The sequence below is a fragment of the Sinohyriopsis cumingii genome, chromosome 1 (genome assembly GCF_028554795.1).
Source record: "Sinohyriopsis cumingii isolate HCF-2022 chromosome 1, ASM2855479v2, whole genome shotgun sequence".
Classification (NCBI taxonomy): domain Eukaryota; kingdom Metazoa; phylum Mollusca; class Bivalvia; order Unionida; family Unionidae; genus Sinohyriopsis; species Sinohyriopsis cumingii.
In genome coordinates, this window is record NC_142961.1 from 169,245,998 (window position 1) to 169,270,293 (window position 24,296).

The 24,296-nt window shown below is 33.2% G+C and overlaps 1 protein-coding gene across 2 annotated transcripts; it reads left to right on the top strand.

The window, feature by feature from the left end:
• The first annotated feature begins 803 nt into the window (after positions 1-803).
• LOC149808357 (homeobox protein OTX2-like) lies at positions 804-22,545 on the top strand. 2 transcript variants are annotated; one of them, XM_089950525.1, is made up of 4 exons: positions 804-1,055; positions 11,126-11,344; positions 17,466-17,617; positions 21,040-22,545. In XM_089950525.1, the coding sequence occupies exons 1-4, from the start codon at positions 1,043-1,045 to the stop codon at positions 21,565-21,567; spliced, it is 912 nt and encodes a 303-aa protein (XP_089806651.1). In that variant the 5' UTR covers positions 804-1,042; the 3' UTR covers positions 21,568-22,545. The 2 variants fall into 2 exon arrangements, with proteins under 2 accessions (XP_089806651.1, XP_089806642.1); XM_089950516.1 differs by lacking the exon at positions 804-1,055 and adding an exon at positions 1,347-1,744.
• The last annotated feature ends 1,751 nt before the right edge of the window (positions 22,546-24,296 follow it).

Consider the following 24,296-nt stretch of genomic DNA (forward strand, 5'->3'; position numbering starts at 1 on the left):
AAAGTATGTGAATTATTAATTTCTTTTATATATCAAAATACGCTGTCATAAATTAAAAAAATCAGGTATACACACGTAAATAACATCTAAATTGTGATACACCTGGAATATATACCTTGCCGTGAACTGTAATCCAAATGGAAAAAAATAAGTCAAATGATGATAAACAATCCATGTGACAACCAAGTAGTAGCAATCCCATCTTCTCCCTACACCGTGATTTTGTTTCCTATGTTACTCTTTCTATGTACCTTCCTTAAATTGTTCCAGTACACATAAAGTGTGCCTTAAAAATGAAGACCTATTTAAACCTTATTATATTTTACATATTATGGCAAATCTCTACTTATCACATTCTTTTCTTTTTTACATAAACACCCTCAGATTAGGTTTTACCTGAATATTGGAAGTTCCGACCAAAATATATAAGATGCAAAAGTGCATAAGCTTCCCTCCCAAAATCTCATAAACTTTTTTAAGATTTATTCAAGTTGGATTATTCCAGATTATGCAGTTTGTTACACTTTTAGTTAAGAATATGGTTTATTTTACAAATTGAATTGAAATGCCATGCGCCTTGGATTTAGGCGTACCACTCCAGTGACCTTTTAATAAAAGAGATATTATTATTCCGGTGCGCATGAATATGCTATGTTGCCACGCTTGAGCAAGGTGGTCGCCGATTGGTTAATTGATTCAGTTGGGGGCAGTACTAATATTTAGACCGTGTATGAGTGGCTTATGCTGTACATGATCGATCAATACGGAGCTTGCATTTTACCACATAGTTTACTAGGCTTAGAGTTGTTTTTAAAATCGCAGTAAATCTTTCAGAGAATTATTCGGCTGATTTTTCGGATAAAGCACCAGACACTAAGAGCTTATCGTCTACTTAAAAGCTTAGTATTGTAAATGTTATAATTTTGTAAATATTGAGGAAGAGTTGAGAAACTGATTAAGGACAAGCGAGAGCTGGGATTTATGCCAATATAATCATATCAAAATTAATCATCCGTGGCTGGAAACAGACAAATACCCGTGCATGAACGGGGAAGGTATGTACCGTTTGGATTCTCTTTTTCAGTATATTCACTTGATGTTAAACCTTGTTTTTTTTATTTAAGACAATTTTCTTGCTTACGTTCACGATAGCTTTAAACCATACGTGCCCTCTCTTTACTTTATACTTTAGTCCTATATTTGTTTTTCGTGTTCAGTGACAATTATTTAGGAATAGATCAATCGTAATTTTCATCATATATCGTAAATTGAAAGACGGAGAGAGAGCGAGAAAGAGAGAGAGAGAGAGAGTGAGATGAGATCACTTGAGTTCGTAATAGATTCCCACGTGCTATTAAAGGCCGCGTGCAGGGGTCATTCTGGCATTTGAGTACCCAGCTTGACTGACAGGATACCCCGTGGTGGTAGTTGTAAGTTCTTACTCACATTGTAACCGGGTATAGGTTCCAGGGATTGGGATGGGACACACTTGTGGCATTGTTCTTATAGTCTCTTAATCACCGCGGCATGTGAGCGGGTGGTAATCATCGATAGTTGCCAGTATCTAATGGGACCAACTCGAACTAGCCATAGTCCATCCTATCGCCATTCTATATGTGAGGAAAATACGGATATAATCGTACATAGTATTGGACACTACTACAGCTGTTGACGACTAACATGTCCAGTGACCTGATTTTACTTAAAACTGAACGGCCAGAATATTGGGACCTGTCAGTACATGGTAAGTTAGTCATACCATGTTATATTTCATAAATATGTTAATTGCGCGTTACGATGTAATTAAAACCTTCATGATATTTATACGTCACAGATTCAATCGCCTGTTTTATTTATATCCACCGGTCCGAATGACAAAAATTCAGGAACATTGCAAGAATAATTTTTTTAGATTCTGTTATTTAGCTGGCATAAAAATGTCAACCACAAACGCACTAACACTTGCATAAATACATTCATTCATACAATACATGTATGATGTATACATACGTCCGTGCATAAGTTCACACTAATATTCATGTAAATTTAGAGTGACATCATCCTTTATTCTTTTATTTGAATCCACGGATATGTTTTTCAATATTCTTGATTTACCGGCGGTACAAATCGTCCATGCTATCAGATTTAGTTATAACTTGATCTCTTTCTCGGCTCGTGTTTTTATACAAACATCTTTCAACGACATCTATTTTGAAGTGCCTATCATGATCCAGGTGAGGGGTGTAAGGTAAAATTGAAAATCCAGGTGCGTGCACTAGACTTGTTAGAAAAGTGGGTAAGACTTGGGGATTGTCACTATTGTAAGTGAGTATACCCTGGGTAGAAGTATTATTAAGAAGGTCACACAACTTTATCTATTCCTAATTTATTTTTTAACGAAGGAAGCTTACATCTTGACACATAAATGGATTTCGTTGTCGTATTTGGTCTTACTTTCGTTCCATTCTAATTAGGTTGGGTGTCTACAATTGCGTGATTTTTATTTGTAAAAGTTGATTTAATATAACTGTATTGTCTCCATCTTGTTAATGATAAATAATTAATGATATAGGGTGTCATCTTGTTTGGTTATCTCAACCCATGACTACATTTTCAATGTGATTCCCACCTTGTACTTTTAGGTGTTTGTGTGTCTTGACAAAATATTAATTATTTAATTTTTTTATAAGACCTTATAACTAACCGACAGGCAACTCGCATTCAAATTAATTTTTATTTGTTACCAAAGTTGAAAACCTAAGATTTGTGTCGAGCACTTAATAGATAGATCCACTTGGAACGAATTCGTACCAATGTTGACAGTTTTGTTCTACACTCGATACTTTCTTTTGTATTTGTTTTGTTTTGGTAATCAACCACACGAGACTTGATAGGTTTTTAGTATTAGCAATCTATACATCTATCTCGTATATTATATACTAGTATAGCGTACACAACGGCATTCGTTACAGATTCTGTTATTTTTATTTGTTATTCTTCTTCTTCTTCTTCTTCTTCTTCTTCTTATTATTATTATTATTATTATTATTATTATTATTGTTATTATTATTATTATTATTATTGTTATTATTATTATAATTATTATTATTATTATTATTATTATTATTATTATTATTATTATTATTATTATCTAAATCTGGTTGAATTTTGGACAATTTACTGATTGGCAGAATTAAAATTACAGTTGGGTTTGGATAGACCAAATTAATGTTAGCAGGCACTATATATCAGATTTACTAAATTTGAATTAAAAAGATTACAAAAATTTCTTTTAAAATAAAAATAGGTGTTGGTATGTAAAGTGTAGGAAATATAACACAGTCATGAGAAGAAGTAGTAAATTGAATTAACATATTAGAAGCCCCCCTCCCCCAGGCAGGAAAGAAAGATAATGCTATGTTTGTGGATAACTCTAAGAACTCTTACGAGTGAATTTAATGTTTCCTTGAAATAACGGCACTTCCTCATTTTTCAGTTTGTATGAATATTAACTTAACAAATATGTATTTGGATATATTTTTAAAAAAAATATCCGGACGACAGAAACTATTTTATTATTTAACATACTAGACATGAATTTCTGATTTAATATTTATATACTGTGCTCATTTTATGATGTGATAATGTGAAATCTATGGACACTGTTGACCACGAAAGATAAAATAAGGACATAAAGACAACAGTTGGACTTCGGTTCAGGGTTGTTATGCAGTTAGCTGGAAATAGATAAACAATTACATAAGACCGTACACCTTTAGGTCCCTCAATTTCCACCACTCTTTCCGACCACTGTAGGGACAGGAAACATACTCTCAGCTCAAACAAACTTGACATTGTTTTTCCCCAATTTGGAATGTTTTCGATGTGGCCCGTCGCCGGAGAAACGCAGTTCCACGCTATCGGCATGGACTAGCAAATGGTCATGTACTTCAAACAGGAAACTTTTAACGGGGAACAAATAAGGCACTGTCACAGGTAAATTTCAAGTGTTTCACAAGTGGAATATTAACAATGCTTTAGGTTGAGAGAGAAAGAGAGACAGAGAGAAAGAGAGAGAGAATCTTGGAAAAAAATGGCAAAGCAATAGGAAGCAAAAGGTGACACACTTAAAAGAAAACGACAGCATTGATCCTAGTGACTATATTGTATGACTGATGTTGTTAGACAGCAACAGTGAAAACACTGTTGTTATGGGTGTAAATCTTTAAGCATTAAGGTAGTAATAATTTTTTTTCTCTCATCAGATTAAACTTCTTCATTTCAAAAAAGAAAATTGTACTAAGTTGTATACAAGATTGAAGTGTTTTCATAAAATGCTCGTGACAATATTTAAAAAGTAAATACTGAATAACTGAAAATCCTATTTATCTATATATCTGTCTATTTATCTATCTATCTATCTATCTATCTACGCAATTTGCTATTTTATATATAGTTTTATGGATATGCGCTTTTTTATTTCTTTTTTTTATTGGGGGTGCATTGCTGTGGGAACGGCGTTCCCTTACTTTTTTTGCGCTCGCCACCCCCACCCCACCCCCGCATCCGAGTAAAATGCATTCCTTCACTTATTTAGCACTGTTTATTATTATTATTATTATTATTATTATTATTATTATTATTATTATTCCTTATGTTAAATATTTTCTTATTTCCACAACAACGAAAAGAATAGTAGGATTATGATTTTTAATTTAGTTCATTTTCCCCCACCCCTCCCACGACCACGCATGATTGTTCAGTGTCAATATTTGGAGGTCAAAAAGGTTGGGTAAATTAAGCAAAATGAGACCGTACAAATTAGCCGGGGAAGAGTGATTTTTGATTGCCAAACTGTTTGAACAATTTGTTTGCTGGTTTACTCTAGTCCGTCTATGTACATCTCCGTGCACTGTGTCATAGTTGTCTGTGCCAATCCTGGCACGAAATGGACAACCTTATGTGTAGTTCACTGTTAAATATGCACAATTATTTCTTAAATTATAGTGACGTTTTTCATTTTTTATACACCGAAGCCTGCCTTAAATGATCCAAATATGTAATATTTGACCATCATATACGCTGTCCAATAACATGATCATTGACGAAAGTTATTAGCTTATTGTTAACAATAGATACAATTAAAACTGAAAACATATTACTAGTTGTATTTAACTCGGGCTGTGTCACGTGTTCACACCGCATTGTATATAATGTATTTTAGCGTATTTATTTTTATGTTCTTTCGTTCCTATTTTAGCGTATTTATTTTGATGTTCTTTCGTTCCTAATTTTCACACGGAATTGTTAAGGAATTTACAGAAACAGGTGCTTTGTTTAAATATATCTTTGACTTTAATATTTTTAAAATATTTATCTTAATTTTCTCAAGGGGAAAGTGAACAATTTGATTTTAAGCGATTCACCGTCGAGATTTCATAAACTGTAAAGTTCTAGGGATACCTGTTGTACATGCACTTGTAACATTGTTGTCAATTTTCCGTGTCTTTTCTATTGATAATTCGTTTATTACTGTTTAAGTTACATATCTGTGGCAACATACACACACGGCTAATAAGTTACACAGTCCAATAGAAAGATTTCATGATTTGTTGGGCATTTAAACTTCAGAAGTATCAAATGAAAATCGATTATTTAAAAGAAAGTTTTTGCATTTATTATCAGTGACAAAATATTAATTCCTTAAAGTCATAAATCTTTGTCACGACTTTTAAGTTAAAAGGGCACTATTATAATTTCGCGATGAGTTTGGATCAATAGACAATAGATGGGTCAATAGATTTAATAGCTTGACACAATGTCAAATAAATAAAAACAAATGACAATATCTAAATGACAAAAAAGAAAAATCATATAGTTACATGTGGAAAGCGACTGCAGTATCAGTTAATCGTTACAAATTGTTGTAAAAACCCTAACACGTGCGAGTTTGCTCACGAGATTATTTACCAACACCTGGAACACTGAGAAATATAATCCTCGATACGGGACTTATCCCAATCCTGCGACCCTACATAAGGGTGGTCATTCCCCAATTACAAACTATCATCTGGCGTTTGATTCCTTTAAATCACAGTAACAACATACGCTCTTATCCGACCGAGACATGGATACTGTGTAGAAATGCTCCGAGGTCGGGGTAAACTAGAAATGAGATGTAGTTAGGTAGATAATTAGATAATTACGGTAGGTCTGCATGATTGTTTGTTTGTAAAAGTAAGGAGTCAGAAATGCAGATAGTGTTTGTAGTATCATCTTCATTTATCACATGTTTAAAATGTATTATTAAATAAGTTATAGCACATAAAAACATAATATTTAACGCTTATACTGATTTTCCATCTATTTAGGACCAAATTGTAATAATTTCAAATTTGCGTTGAAACGTTATTCTTAACAAATAAATAAATAAAAGTAAAATTGCACAACAACGGAATTATTTATTTACATTTTAAACGCCTAGTGAAAACCATTGTCTTGTCTCTCTTTTCCTGGACAGTTGTTTCGCTATTAGGAAGAATGGGTCACTAAAATGACCCCTCTGTCCCCTCAATAGTTTACCCTCTGACCCCGCCTTACATGCTTGGAGCATATGCCATGGCTATAATGAAAATTACATTAATTTCCGATCATTACCGAAGCCATATGGGTGCAATCAAATAAATTGATAAATATTTTCAAAATTAAACCAAGAAGCCTAGTGAAGAATTCGGTTTGAGCTAATTTCTTAAATTGCTCAGTTCGTGTCGTATACATCCTAATATTATCCCGTGGATAATAGTTCCTTCTAAAATAATACTGCAGTATTTTTAAAGTGTGTATTTCATGGATGATATTTTTTTTTGTATTACATTTTCTTCGTGTAGTTCATAGAGATATTTTTAATTACATTTTCTGCCAGTATTTAATGGATTTTTGTGATCATTGTGAACATCTCAGTTTAATTTCCTTCGTACGCTAAACTACAATCATCATTCGGTATATTCTGCAAAATAGAAATCCAGTGCAGACAAAGGAAACAAAATGCAGACTAAAGACGGCAAATATTTTAATGAGAAACATTGTATTGTTTATGGTAAAATAGTTAAGATAAGTAATGTGGGGAAAGAGTGCAAATGACAAAAATAAAATACGATAACAAAACAGACATTGACACGAGCAATCAAATAAAAAAATAAATAAATAAATAAATAAATAAATAAATAAATAAGCCCTTTAATTTGAGAAGACATGCAATCAGAAATTCAATTATGGTGATACCGCAATTACTTATATATGGAGCAAAATGTAATACATAACAATAAATACAAAGTGGAAATATAATGTGAATAAAAATATGATCTTAAATCTTCGTGACGATTATTAGTAAATGGCTCCTATATATAATATGTCTATATACAAAGCATGAATATATACGCTTAGTTTTCATTATGGAAGTAACTTTGAATGGTACAATGTGGTTCAAAGATCAAGATAAAGCTATTTTGTACAAATATAAAAAGTGAGTCATCAGTGAGAATAGACTTTCCAGTATTGTCTATATGATTTTATATACATAACTGTGCCATCAAATAAAAATATAGAAATAATAAAAGAGACAAAAAGAATGAAAATAAAAAATAAATTCTTGGGTGGAGGGTGGAAAGTAAATAGGTTACTAGTGCTGATATTTTTTCACTTGATTTTATTTCTAACTTCCATATTCTATCTTGAAAGAAGGGAACATTAAATCTAAAATGTTGCGCTTGATTTTCATTTCTTCTTTCCATCTTGAAAGAGGAAACATTAAATATAAGTTTTGGGTTTGGGTGAGGTACACTATCATTATTAATCAAGAAACATTTGTTGGTCGCTGTGTAACCAGGATTTTAGATGTGATTATAGACAAACTATGCTCGGGCTTTGTTCTTAAAAATCTGAAATCACCTTTTGTATAAAGGACACGATCTATCTATCTATCTATCTATCTATCTATCTATCTATCTATCTATCTATCTATCTATCTGTCTGTCTGTCTGTCTGTCTGTCTGTCGGTCTATCTAAATTTGCACAATTTTAATAAGGTGCTTTACCCCTTTTTTAAATTGATTCTGGCTGTATACAAAACATATTTGCGTCTATTTTTATAGTGGGTTCCTTCAACGCAGATAAAGCAATGAAAACTTTGCATATCCAACAATTAAATAACGAAGATTAATTAATAAATATTCCTAGGTCCATCAGTTAGTTATGGATTAATCAGGTCTATAGCTAACATGACGTACATTTTACAAACCGCTAATAAATATGTGACAGTCACGAACTATTGTGCTGGCGTTGTGTTCCAAACTGCAGTCCGATTCCTCAATCAGAAATGCATTTACAAATTAATATTGTTTTACGCTGGATCAAAGGGCGCAGTCCAGGTATGTCCAGGTGAAGATTCACTTGTAATTATCAAACTCACGACAGTCTACCGTGAGGTTCAGTCCTTTTCTTGTGCCAAGATTTTGTAATATTCGAAGCACAATCCAAATACATATATGGCTTTTGGGATGTTCTTTCATGGCATCAATGCCTTGTCACAACACACAGAAACTTAACCATTGTTTTCCGGGTCCCCAAATTTTCAGTGGGACTTATGGGTCAACATGACCTTAATTTTATTAACCTTTTGACCGGATATATTGATAGCTGTGTTATTACTGAACTGGGTTGACATGAATCATGCCGCGAAGCAGATTAATCTATATTTTGATATCTTAATTTGTCTTTATGGAAATGTACATCATGCACAACTGTAGACTCCAGGGAAAAGACTAAAAGAACATGCGACCGTTCATATTATGCGTGGGATGGGAAAGAGCTTCGAGTATAAAGTTATATTATGTGTGGCATAGGAAGGACCTTCGAAAATCAGTCATGTTATGTGTGGGTTTGGAAGAGCTTCGAATATAAAGTCATATTATGTATGGCGTAGGAATGAACTTCGAGTATCAGTCATGATATGTGTGGGTTGGGAAGGAGCTATGAGTATCAGTCATGATACGTGTGGGTTGGGAAGGAACTTTGAGTATCAGTCATGATACGTGTGGGTTGGGAGCTTCGAGTATAAGTCAGTATAAGAATATAATAGCTGCGCGAAAGTTTGAAACTACAGTTTTGTAAGTTCGTCATAAAAGCTAACTTTAAATCAGAATTAAGAAAAACTTCACACAAAAGCATAAAAATCATTATAGCAAGATTTTTAAATATTGTTGTGTAAAGAAATAAAAATTTTTTTGGGTAATATCGAGGTTTTTGGTAAGCAAGAGAATGAAAAGTATATTAAATTAAGTGAATGGACACAAATCTCCTCCTCCTCCTCCTCCTCCTACTACTACTACTAATAATAATAATGGTTTAATAATTATCGATTATTGTGCAAACAACAATGGGACATCAAGCAATCGTGTGTAAGAAATTTTTGTTCAGGATAACTGGCTTACCGAATTAGATTTTACGACAGATAATCGGGACTCGTTTAAATTGAATACAAGCATTATTTCATAATCGGGCATACATTTTAATTTGGTATCTATTCTTAATCACAATATAACTTTATAATATTGACAATTGAAGGTAAAATAAGCATTAACAAATACTACTGCAGCAACCCACCTGAGTCTTAACGATTGTTTGGGATGGATGCATGCCTGCATGCTATAAAGCTGCATTTCAGTTGACTTGTGGAATTTATAAGAGAGCACATACTTTGTAAACTTAAAGAATTTTTTTTTATAACATTTGGAGACAAAATTTATCACTTGTGATCACAGATTTGTGTCCTGGCAAGAATTAAAGGAGAAAGAACAAAAAATGTCTTGAAACTCTAAGCATTTCCAAAACACTTTGAGCCGCTATTGATTTAGGTGGTCCTAGACAGCGCCTTAAATTAGAATTTCCATTACGTGTCCTGATGATTAATAAAATAAAGTCAATCTGAGCTGCTCTCCGATTTAAAATGAATACACGGCCACCGCCCATGTCCATATTGGTGGATTCCTAAATCTGGAATGTCGCGCCAAATTAGGATGCTATTATAATGGAATTTAGATTTTTACCGTTAATAAGGAAACACATACACACACACTCCAAATGATAATCATAGTACTGATATGCCTTTATAGCAGATTAATTATTATGGAGATAAAATACAAAATAAGGACCTATAAGTAAGGTCACTTAGACCAATAAGTTACTGAAATTAAATGTGTGATATAGGATATTTTGATTTTTATCAAGGTATAAAAATATGAACACACCCAATATCATGTATACAAAATAGGAACACCCAATATCATGTATACAAAATAGGAACACCCAATATCATGCATACAAATAGGAACACACACACAATCATGTGTACAAATAGGAACACACAATATCAGAGATACAAATAGGAACAAACACACTCACACAATCATGTATAACAAAATAGGAACACCCACTATCATGCATACAAATAGGAACACCCACTATCATCGATACAAACAAGACTACCCAATATCATGCATGCAAATAGGAATGCCCAATATCATGCATACAAATAGGAAAACACAATCATGTGTACAAATATGAACACCCAATATCATGCATACAAATAGGAACACACAATGTCATGCATGCAAATATAAACACACAATATCATGGATACAAATAGGAACACAAATTTATCAAGCATAAAATAGGAACACACAATCATATACACAAATAGGAACACACGCACACAATATCATTCTTACAAATAGGAATAATTCAGAACCATGTATACAAAAATAGGAACACACACAATATCATGCACACACATAAGACGACAATATCATTCATACAAATAGAAATACAATGTCATGCATCCATACAGGAACAAAATATTATGCATTCAAATAGGAACATGGCCAAAATAGCATGCATTCAAATAGGAACATGAACACAATATGATGCATTCAAATTGGAACATGAACACAATATCATGCATTCAAATTGGAACACACAATAACATGCAATTGCTTTGCAAATACATAATCTTTTACATTTTTCTAGTTGTATTGACGCATGTGTCATTTATTTCTTTGTATTGCTACAGGTGAAGGTTCCGGGATCCCATTCTCAAACACCGCTTACAACAAACTTGAGTACGATCCCGTCCCGGAACAGACATACCACTCATTACCAACAGAAATGACCAGCATGGCCTACCAACAAGTATCTTCTATCCCCAACAAGGGCGTGCCCTACTCCGTTAACGGAATCAGCCTGTCATCTGCGAACGTTGACATGCTTCACCCCGGAATGGGATATTCCTGTGAGTATTGTGTGTGTGTGTGTGTGTGTGGTCTGGTAGGTATCAATGTATTTAGTAAATTTCCATTATTTCAGGTATGTTTTGCTCCTAACTTCGCTCACCATGATCATAAATGAATATGGGGGAAAAAGATACATATAATCTGGCGAATCTGTTGAATTTGGGAATTCTGACCATTTTGTTATCTCCTCTACAATCTTACGAGTTTTTTGTGTGCAAGTTATATTTTCATGTGAGCTCCCTATATCTTTGTATGTTGGCAATGTGTAATATAAATATTATTTTTAAAGCAGAGTTTTAATACATGTGTATTCTAAATATCAAATTTACATTGTGAAAAGCAACATGATATATATATATATATATATATATATATATATATATATATATATATATATATATATATATATATATATATATATATATATATATATATATATATATATATATATATATATATATGGAAAAAGGCACACATACATGCATATGTGCATATGTAAAAGTCTGTATATTTTATAACGTTTATATACTATCAGCATTTTTATATATAAAACTTTTTCGGATCAGTTGACCCCAAAACTGAGGACATTTTTACGACCCCACTCCCACGTTTAAGGTAGAAAAACCACATTGAACAATTTCCCTTTCGCAATGAACACATGCACAGCCCTAAACAAGACCAATGTCGAATTATTATGCTGCTCGCACCTGGGAGTCGTGTTAAGGACATTGCGAATGAAACCTAGGTAAAAAAACAGACCACCAAACCTCAAGATTCACTCCACAAAAGCCGTCCCCAGCTTGAATCGATCAAACTTTCCTTGGAGAACTTTGCGTTTGAATATTTATCATTGTGCTTTTGTTACACCTCACCTCAGGGGTCTGTATAGATGCCTTTGTGAGTCTGACGTTCCACGCCAAGCTACCGTCACACCGAAGAATAACTCCGGAATAATCAAATACACTTCCATTAGAGTAAAAGAAACGAACACGCACCTTGATCAGAGTTAAAGACTGCGTGAATATCTGAGGGAATTATCAATTTTGTTATTGGTAATGCCATTACGGATACTAAATTTAAATATTTATAGCTCCTTCTACAAGTAATTATTGGCGATGTATCATATTTGTATATTTTGTTCTTTGTTATCCAAGTGAGTTACTAAAATCAAATAAAGAGTGTATATATAAGATAAATTCGGGATAACTCAGCCATGAGTGGCTCAAATACTTGGCATCAATATAACGGCTTGCATAGTTTCGGAGTTAAGCAATCGCTTGAATAGAACCTCGAAAACTGGAACAACATAAATATCGAACAAACATTTGAACCCGAAGAACATTGAGTTTTGAATGTCTCTTGCATATTCAACGACGCAGATGTTTAAAGCAAGATATAAGCATAAAGAAACTCATTTGATAATGGGTACGTCTTCCTTTTCTTGCTTGGACAGAAGCTGAAGTGCAACTATATAATCTTGAAAAAGAAATTTTCTTTAAAGAATTCAAGCCTTTGATGTGCTTAGGGTCACAAACGGAAGTAGTCGATTCAAGTTAAGCACTTAACATTAATATTGACATCTTCCGCACGGTTTCTGTGAAGCACATTGCATTTAGATTTTATTGGGTGACTGCTCATGGAAAAGTGGTGACATTGCTACATTTTATTAGTTGGGTGGGCAAGAGTAATGACCATAGATATAAACCCCGTTAGCCCTTTTGTCGTACAGCTGTGAATAGCAAATAAATCACACTCAATAGGCGCATTACGGGATTCTTTTCTTGCGCGGATGAATTGATTTTATGTCTCACTCCGCTAATGGAGGAGACGCACATTTGGTACGTAGTGACATTTTATATATATTTGTCTGCATCATATAAATATGTTTGGGAGGGATTCAGATTAGACGCGTGATATTTTCCTATCAGAGAAAAATAACTGAGCCTTATGCGCGCGATAATAATGGTATGTTCTATATATCTATATATACATTCAAAATCGAACTATATATATATATATATATATATATATATATATATATATATATATATATATATATATATATATATATATATATATATATATATATATATATATATATTAGTTCGATTTTGAATGTCTCGTCGTAGGCCCCATTCCGCCCTCGGCGGATCATTGTCTGAAATGGTAGTCTATGCGTGTATGGTACGAAATAATATTGGTCAATTTTTTAAATATCTGGGATGCATTGTTGAACCGAAATTGTAAGAGGCTCTGAGAAAAATACAGGCAATGTGGGATGCAAACAAATCACCAATAATGCAGTTCCTTTTTTATCGTCACTATACATAACTTTAATACACCGGTTAACATATTTCCATTGTGTGAAAACATAAATTTTGCTTTAACCTTGTTCGAAGTCCCCTACCAGAGTTGTCTACCTCTGTAATTTACCTGAAGAATAGTTCAGAACATGTGGAGAATGAACATTGTCGTGTTATTTGTTTACATACATTGCTGAAATAAAGGTAAATTTTAAAAAGTAGCCATATTTCAGTATTGTATATATCCTGGTCAAGTTACGTTGGTTATACTGATATCTTCTGAGTTAATAACCTCTTTAAATGATCGAATAACTATTTCTGGTTGGTTACATTTCGAGATGACGTATGATTCATCATGATCCAAGTGAAGGAATCGATTCATCGTCAATCAGTATTCCCCTCTTTTGTCGATGTTTCTAAAATTACATAAGCAACATTTACATGAAAGTCGAAGCTCTTTGCATGTTGATCCCTCAAAGAAGCATAACCAGATTTTAGCCAGGGAAACAGGCTGGTTTTTAGTGCTGTCATTCCAACAAAATTTGGATATTTGAATCGCGTCACTCTTCATGTCACGGTTCACATTCACCGTCTGCTCCGTGCTGAATGGTTACGGAACCTTTTGTACATGGAAAATTTTAATTATTCATTTTGAGATGAGTTGTCGAGCCTTGCCGGGTTTGTAAACGTTGGAACTAGGCCAGACCATCGTTCAGTTGAACTTGATGAGTAGAGAAAATATGCGATTATCGCCTGGGACCACATTGTAGACGACTGTAATTGAGAAAATTGAGAGGTTGTAACGAGTGCCCGTGTCATACACTCACGTCCGCACTCTCAATGAGTGCTTGAAAACTGAACGTGACTTGCATGCGAAGTATTAAGCAAGTCATAAAATTACCCGTGTTTGCTTCTATCTCTCCCTTTCTAAATGATCAGCGGTTATAATACACAACATGGCAAAACAAGCGTTGTCATAAATATCGCCAGTAGCGACTTTCATTTCCCTGTATGTGTTAGTTTTATTTGGAATGTACCAGTTTTGGTTTTCCAATGTAAATAGCTAGCCGAGTACCACTTTATTTAAGATCTCTTCATGTCCACGCAATTCAGAAGAGATTATCCAAATCTTAAGTACTTGACCTTTATGGTTTATAAATCGATCCTTGAGGAGTTTCTGGTTGAAGGCTCTCTATCATTTTCATTGATAAAATTCACCAACAGAGCGACCTCCGAATGATCTGTCTGTATACAAATAAGGAATTAGGCTAGAGATTATATTCTTATGTCTGTGTCAATTGTTCTCAAAGCACTTACGAATTAATAATGCCTCAACATTTTTAGAGCATTTCATACTAATATGAAACAATAAAAAAATGAGAACTATAAGACCAGAAAGTAGAAGTGGCTTCTCCTTAAAAAAATATTAGGTCATGTTTGCAATAAAAAATAAGAGCCTAGAAGTGAATGATACTGTTTTTCTGAAGTTGGTATTATGAGTTGGGTAACTTTGAGTGAACTCTCGAAATAAAATTCTTCTTACACTTGACGATCTGAACGAAATCGTAGTAATTTAAAGTTTTTATAACTTTAATAAATATTTACTTTGTTGTAGAAAAGAAGAGATTACAAGAAAGAAAGACGATCGATTTTAACTCCCCAAATAGGAATAAACGAAATCTTTATTAACTTGTCAGAGATGGTCGTTTTCTGAAACAAAGATCACTTGATTGAAAAGCGAACTATCGAGTGAGATTATTTATGTTCTAGATTGGTATACAAGCAATAATTCAAACATATGAGCTAGACTGGGCTAGACCCCTGTTTCCGGTAGGTCGATGCGTTGGGTGTATCTGGTTTTATCCTGTATCTTACCTGAAAATTCTTAATTTCTATCGTAATAAATTAGGCAATATTGGAAAATCAGTGGGAATATATGTTTGAAAAAGTAATTTTTCTGCAACAATCATTTAGTCCTAAACCAAAATTATGACAATCGAGAATGATTATACCAAATGTTCACAGCGATAAAAATGGAGTCATTAGCCTCTTCTAAAAAGTTCCATGTTTTGATTGGTTTAATGTCAGTGATGATGTAATAGAAACTTATTGTTTGCATTCAGGGGTTAGCAAGTCTATCGCGTTATGCTTGACAACATGGCTTCACCAACTGTTGTAGCCATAAATATTGTAGTTTTTATTATACAGTCATCATAATGTGAATACCCACGCATAAAACAACCTACTAGTATGTCCAATCTGGATGGACTCTTAAATGGAACAGTTCCATAAGCATATTTATTTCAATTCCATTCCATAACAAAAGAGAACTGAAAATATAGTCACTACGATACTCGCAAGTCTTCATTGATTGACAAGTATATATATACTTGTCAATCAGTAAAGACTTTCGAGTATCATATATAAGATTAAAATCGTACATGTTTGCACAATATGCTTCCTACATCATCTCCTGTGTAATACCGTACAAATGATGCAATAACTCCTGATTCTTAGGCAAAAGAGAACTTATATATTACAATGATTTTATAGATGTATTTTGGTGCGTGTCTTGACTTAGACCAAGATAAACTTTGGTACTGAAATAGTACGATAACTAAATCATTATTGCTTATGATTTGCACCAGATGTTGCCGCACGTTAACCTTATGAAAAGAGTTGATACCTATTTATAATCAGTATTTACATAACATGAGCCAATTAAATAATTATTAGAGTATTAGTAATTCCCGATTCTTCAAGCTAAATGTTAAAGTTATGGAAGATGAAACATCTGGAGCTGCTGCAGTTTTCTTTCCTTTATCATTTCTCTTCCTTCTGCTTTCCCATACTCCTCCTCCTCCTCATTATTATTATTATTATTATTATTATTATTATTATTATTATTATTAATTATTATTATTATGAGCATTATTATTATTAGCATTATTATTATTAGCATTATTAAATCATAACAAGAATAGTATGAAATTCAAAATTATTTATATTTTCATACGAAACTGCGAATTAAAATAAATTTTGCAGTGTATATTGGAGAACGTATTGTCAACATCAAATCGTCTGCCTGACTCAGATTCCTTTTAATTTTAATAAATGTTGAATGATGACAAGAAAAAATACAAATTGAAGCCCAGAAATAATAAAGCATATTACCCATCTCTTGAAAAAATCGCCATTTTTGCCTAAGTATCCAGAGTTATTGCATAATTTGTACGGTATTACACAGGAGATGTAGGAAGTATATTGTGCTAACATGAACAATTTTAATCTAAAATCTTTTATATATATATATATATATATATATATATATATATATATATATATATATATATATATATATATATATATATATATATATATATATATATATATATATATGTATATATATATTGTCCAGAAGAAAAATGTTTTTGTGTCAATGAAAAAGTATTTTGATGGTTATGAGCATATACTTAATGTCTTATTTGTCTAACTACCTCTTGTATTACCAAATACTGAAAATATTTTGACAGTTTTAAATATGCAATCAATTTAAGCTTCACTTTCTCATACAGTTGTATTCATGGTATTTTATTGAATATTTTGAAGTGACATGCTACTGTACGAACACAATGGTGCTTCAACATTATGTGTAGAACAATCACCACAGGGATAAACATTTTTCGCTGAATTACGCATAGGACAGTGTTGGGTTCATTTGGGGAAAAAAGACAACTGTCCTCAAAATGTTGGGAAATTTTCTTCGCAAGATTGAAACGTTGGTTGCTCCATTGTAATAAAGTTTCTTATTTTATAGCAAACTCCAGAAAACAGCGACGAGAGAGGACTACTTTCACTCGTGCGCAACTTGATGTGTTGGAAGCACTTTTCCAGAAAACCAGATATCCGGACATATTCATGCGCGAAGAGGTTGCATTGAAAATCACTTTGCCGGAATCTCGAGTGCAGGTAAGCATGAGATTCGTAACAGTTTCCCAACGTCTGTTCATTCACACTTCAGTACCCAACTCAATCTGTTTGCTCATGCGCACAATGACAGAATTTATAAATGTGGCGTTGCTTCCGTAACCTTCTTTCATTTCCTTGCAAACTACTTCTGATTATTTTAAAATGTGTAAGAAAAACATTGTAAAGAACGTAAATATTCATACATATTTCGTTTGCATCAATTCTCTTGAATTTATTAATTCAAAACGTAAAACAAATCTATTCTTAATTTCTTTTATATAAGCTTTCGCTTATTCAGTCGATATACGTATACAATTTTTTTGTGGTTGTTACTTATTCAATTTTCATATCTGCATGGATAGCTCAGTCATCTTCGCATTGCATGATTAATTTTGTAACTTATCATATGTGTGAATAGAATATGGTACAATCCTAATTGTTTTATTGTATCTCAAAGGAAAATATTTTCGTTAAAATTTAAATTGGCAGTTTAAATTTTAAATTTATTTCACACTGGAAGTAAATATGAAAGGTTAAATTCAATTTGTAGCATTTCAGAAAATTTGTTTCGAGGAAAAAATATGTAAGATAACTAATCAATCAATCCAATTTTTTATTTGTACGTTTAACGAGAGTATGATTTTAAATAAGGAAAAGTTTAGACCAGTTGTGTTAAAGTTAAAATTTTGAATATGTAAATCATGCAGCAGTAGTCGACGAAAAGATCAGTAAGTCGTACAAGAACCGCAAATAAATAGACTCCCCGTTAATATTACATTGTAAGAAGGAGAATACACGACCAAATGAACAAATTTTATGTTTTGAAAAAAGTAAGACGTCTGGTTTATTACAGTAAGCAAGAACTATCTTTGATTACAGACTCAAAGATACGTTCCTTTGGTCTAGCTGCTACATATGTGAGGTGCATATGTACACATACGAAATAAATCAGTATTAATATTCCAAACATAATGCCGTGCTGTTATATTAAGTGTTAAAGAAAAAATATTTGTTGCATTTATTTGCTAACCACTCACACACACAGATACATACATGCTTACATACATACATACATACATACATACATACATACATACATACGCAGACAGACGAAATTATTTGTATGTATACGGGTTGTTTTCTCGACTCAGATATGTTACTGAGATGATGAAATGTCAGACTTTTATGTACAAGACAAACAATACGACCTCGAATTCCGTCTTGTATGCCTTACAAAGAGTTAATTGTATATAAAGAGAGCAGGCGCCGTGTTAAAACAACAACTAGTGTTTGCAGAGAAAACATGCTGAGGAAAACCCAGTCAAATATTGGTCCTCAAGAGTATAGCTCGGTTTATTTACCTAACGAAGAGTTCATTTGAAAAGCAAAGGACTTCTACTATTGGACAAAAGAGAATTCTCTTGAATTGCAGGAAAGCTTTCTTTTATGTCCAAATTCAGCGAGTGTCAATTTCCTGCGGCAAAGAGAACATTGTCATAGAGACTAATCAACAGATTTGCACTTTCAATTTACCAAGCTTAGACATAGCATTTGCAAGTAAATATCAAGCCATACCCAGAAATGACAAATTACGTAAAAAATTTAAATCTACACAGATGATGTATTCTATTCAAATAATGACATTTATACGTTCCATTAGTTTTTCTTGGGAAAACTGGGCTCCACGCGCTTTAATATTATGCTGTTTTATGCCATTAGTGTGAAACTGCTTAAATTAAAAATGGAATATCACTTGTGGTAAACGGTATTCATGAAATGATTTCGATAACACATTAGAAGGTTTTGATTTTTGCTTTTAAGGCATGTAGTTGCAAAAACTGGCAGACGAAACCTGAACTGTGGTTGTTTCTAAATTAAGAAGTTGTTATTGTAATATTTTAAAAATTTAATTAATGCTATTTTCACGTTTAACACATATATTTTACTTGTTACCTTTTCTACATATTGTTAATATTTTACATAAAAATTGGGTAGCCTAGAATATTTGCAAAATGTAACGTGGAAGCCAATTGCGGATGCTTATTAGCATTACGAATAAACCCTGCAACGATTCTGACTTCAGACGGTTCATCAGTTGAACATGCATCAGATGAGTTAATTTTTAAAGCAAAATTTGAATGTGAATATACTCGACCGTGACATATCGAACATTTATAATTGAATTTTAATTACTTTTCTATAAAGCCTTGAAAGACCGCTGTGGTTACTGCAGGATTAATTCATTTTCTCTCCTACCGATTGATTGTGGTGATGAAACAGCTAGATAAAAACCTCCAGAAACAGTGATCATTGTTCACGAAAAATTAAATCTGATAGGGGCACGGGAGCACATGTTTCTTTGAAAGGTGTGAGAGGAAGCAAGCTTGAGGGAAACTTCCCTTCTTCCGCGCCATTGTTGCCTATCTAAACACACAAGTCGATATTTTCCGTGTTACATCGAATTGCCATTACGGTGCGGGGGTTGTAAAGGTGTTTTAGAATACCTTGGTCAAACATACGACACAGGCGGAAGAAAGCCAAAACTGAAACTGGCTGAACTTTTTTGACGGTTTATTTCTGCTATTACTCAGCTCATCTACATTTATTCATTTGAGTAGTTCACTGATGTAGACCGCGAATCTTAACTAACCGCAAACAAGAGGAAAATAATACAATTCAAAATCACGAGGAAAGTTATATCTAATTCACCATATTAAATCAGTCAAACCATTATTTCTATTTAGTTTTGTAATATTTTAGAATTTATATCAGATTACAGCGCCAAACTGTAACATCGTGATGTGCATTACGAGAAATAATACTGAATATCATCATGCATAAACAATACATTTTGCGTTAACATATTGTGAAAATGTATGCACAAGCTGTTAATATTTTCACTCAACCTTAAACTATAGCTTTTAGGCAGAAATTTGTGTTGTATCTACAAACTCTTTTTTAACAAATAGTCTCCAAAAAGCTAGTGTATCTATCTCTTTATATTATCAAAAGTCAAACACATTAAGAATGATTTAATTCTCCGAGAAGAAACTTTTTATAGCCTATGCGATGTTCCAAACGAAGCAATGAATACCATCAAGTATAACCCATCCTCCTTATTAACATACATAAACAAAGGAAGAGAGAAAGAAAAAGCTTGCCCGTATTTATTTCTAAGTAATTTATTTTCGCTCTTTTTTATTGTAAGTTGTTGTTGCAAGTCCCGCCAATTAGATTATTTTGACGGACGACATTGTCCCTAAAGGATTTATAACGTGCTTTATCACACACGATGTCCTAGATTGAAAAAAAAAGAAAAGGCTCATTTGAAATTAAAAACATGATATTATAGAGGGAAAAATGCAACAAACTTGCATATTTGTATTTTCGCATGCAGTACTATTGTACATTTTCTTTTATAGGTATGGTTCAAAAATAGACGAGCAAAGTGTCGGCAGCAACAGAAGGCGCAGGAAGGAAAGACAAAGACACCAACGCCTAAGAAATCAAAGTCCCCACCCCCTCCGTCTAGCTCTCCTGGGGGATACTGTAAGCCATCTCCAGTCAGCAGTCCTGTTGGCAATGGTACCATGAACACATCAGCATCGATCTGGAGTCCTGTGCCCCCCGTCAACGATCTCATGAATTCAAACAGTTGCATGCAAAGAGGAACGTACGCCATGCCTAACACTCAACACACTGCATACTCACATCAAAATTATGGACACTCCGCTTATTACGGAAACATGGATTACTTGTCACAAATGCAGCTTCCGGTCATGCACGGAAACCAAGTTACTAATTCAATGACTGGTATAACAAATTCCTACCCTAACCAATATGGACCGATCCCGGGTCACCAAGGCATCCAGGGACTGGCACGTTCAAACCATGGCGACTGCCTGGAATACAAGGACACTTCTTCTTGGGCAAAATTCCAAGTGTTGTAAGACAGTAGAGGGCAGTTCTGGATGAGAATAAAACGACTAAGTAAACGCGGATTTATTGTTTTCAGTAATGTTCATCAGTGATTGTGGATACACAAATACACGGATGATCGCAACTATTTGGAGAGCGTACCGGTTAAGTAAGCTCTAGATAAGAAATCTAAATGTTGTGATAACGAAGATTTCCGAATGTCGAAAGAGCATCTGGTTGATGCCGATTGAAAACAAAAACGTTACCAAGGTTGAGGTAAACATTACAGTACTTTATGTTGTGATATTTGTTATAAGCATAATATGTCTGAAAGTTGGTGCTCCATTTATTTTCAAATGAGCACCATCCTTCGTAATTTTATTACACGTAATACTTGTTCCATCACGTATTATCTATATGGTGAAAAATATATATCATTGATGGCCAGGGCCAAATATAAAGGACCAAGACAGACACTTCCGTCGATCAAGTCGGAGGAGAACCGGTTAAGCTTGATGTGCAAAACCGATAAAGGGGTTAAAGCAGGAACACATCGAACTTAAAAAATACTTTAGCTGTGTAATTTTTGTCGTTAAGTGATATTGGTTAAGTTATTTGCATTTGTTTTCAAGACAGGATAGACACACATGTTATCAAACGAACTCATTTAAAGAGCAGACGATTCTCATTGTACATAGATCGCGTGATCTGCCATCAACGTAATCTTATCCTTGTTTCGCACTTCGTCAGGACGGAAACTTATTTTTTCGTCTGCTCATTCTTTTCATTCAATTTTTAGAATAATAATTTAATTGTAAAGATTCTTCTGTAGTTAATTCTGTACATTATATTGATTTGATGTGTCGCTGTGCTAAATGTTTTACAAGCGGCGGTCCAGAAAATTTCATGTTGTGCGCCTTGTTGTGGACGGAATAGAATGTATGATAAGTAATGAATGAATATGTGTCAGAGTGAATCTTGTATTCAAGGCAATAAATGCAATATTTTGAGAGCATGTTGTTTCTTTGTACCCCCACCTCCATTCATCATTCAAAAGGAAGAATACAAAGGAGGGAGACATGCCCTTATGTTCTTTAAATTCTCTCCCCACCCTCTCTCGTGTAAATGTAACATACACACCACAATATACATATACATTAATCTGTCTCGAGCACATTAATCCTTTTTTTTATAAAAAAATGTTAAGTAGTTTTATGGCTAATTTTTATTGATGACTTTTAATATACACCACAGATTTGCCCCAACACTACTGCTTTTGTATTCGTTTGTTACGGTCCATTTGTACAGAGAGATCATGTTCTCGCTGTCTGTCTGACTGCATATATTTTTGCTTGAAACAGTTTACATACACACAGACAGGCAGACAAACAGACACACATACATACCACACAACTACCACAGTATATAAGCAAACGTCTACTTCTGTCCCCATACTGACAGTATAACTGAGAATAATGTTTGCGATCATTCCACATTAGCTATTGTCGTGGTCATCAGTCATCCGCGAATGAAAAACAATAGCAATAATTTCAAGGCATAACGTACTATTTTCTCAGATATGAGTTTTACCCAATACTACTATACTTAGCATCTCTTAATCGCAAATTTAACACAGGACAAATAAAAAGGACATATACATGCCTTTAATTCTTAGCAAGCTTGAGCGAAAAGTTGTTGCTATATCATAAACGGAGCTTTTATCACTATGGAAAGTTTTGTTTTCTTCGTACATGCGATAAATGGATTTAATTTGTTTTACGATAACTTTGAAAATGTACAAAACTATGTCACCGGTAGGTGCTTATCAGATCTTAATTTTGTTTGTCTGGTATAGTTTTATTTTTTGTAATTTGATTTTTATATGAAACTGTTTTTGCATCCACCCTCACCCATGCAAGAAATAAAAAAAATCCGATAAGGCTGTTCATCGTAATTATGGTATACATACATGCAAGAAGAAAATTTTACCCTTATCCTGCATCACAGTTTAGCATGTTTAATTTCGTAACTTAAGCCACGTAACTTAATGTAGCAAATGAATTTAACGAGTTACAAATATATTACATAGAAAATTACTTTTTAAATTAAACCACTGACATTTATGTTCAATATACTTTAAAATTAGAAAACAGAATAAGTGAAAAAGAAATATATAATTATACATCACAAAAGATAACTGAATAGCAGAAGATCTCAACAATCAAGTAAAATGCATGCACATCATTTAGCACTAAGTAATGGAACTGGTTCTTTAAGGACAGCACTAATAATAACACAGAGAAATTCAAGATTCATTTAAACATAACAGTTAAATCTAAACTGAAATACCTAGAAGCAGATTAGCTGTTTTTAGTTGTACACAATTAGTTATTCCTTTTGTACTGACAGAAGTATAAAAAATATACTTGTATTAAACAGTACAGAGAAGATAGATAACCAAAGTTGGATCTATTAATGCTTTTATTACACTAGAAACAGAGGCCAGTATATATTAAGGCATAGTTCATCACGTTTTGCTAAATTAAAGTTGTGTGCAACAGTAGATAAACTTTGTTTTCGTTTGAAGAGTTATTAGGTTATAAGAATTTAAAAACAAAATATTTAAAATTGTTTTTAAAAACATAAGCATCAGAACAGTTTTGAATTATTAGGATATAATTTAAATCACATTTTCCCGGTCATCATAAGTAAAGAAGTTGTAATAAAGAATCAAAACATTTTATTTTGATCCAGGCAATAT

What these genes read in the sequence shown, in the direction of transcription:
- LOC149808357 (XM_089950516.1), top strand. Translation starts at nt 1,681, where the DNA reads ATGTCCAGTGACCTGATTTTACTTAAAACTGAACGGCCAGAATATTGG. An exon ending in TTGGGACCTGTCAGTACATG is followed by an intron (nt 1,745 to 11,125) that starts GTAAGTTAGTCA and finishes GTATTGCTACAG; the next exon opens with GTGAAGGTTCCGGGATCCCA. An exon ending in TGCCGGAATCTCGAGTGCAG is followed by an intron (nt 17,618 to 21,039) that starts GTAAGCATGAGA and finishes TTTCTTTTATAG; the next exon opens with GTATGGTTCAAAAATAGACG.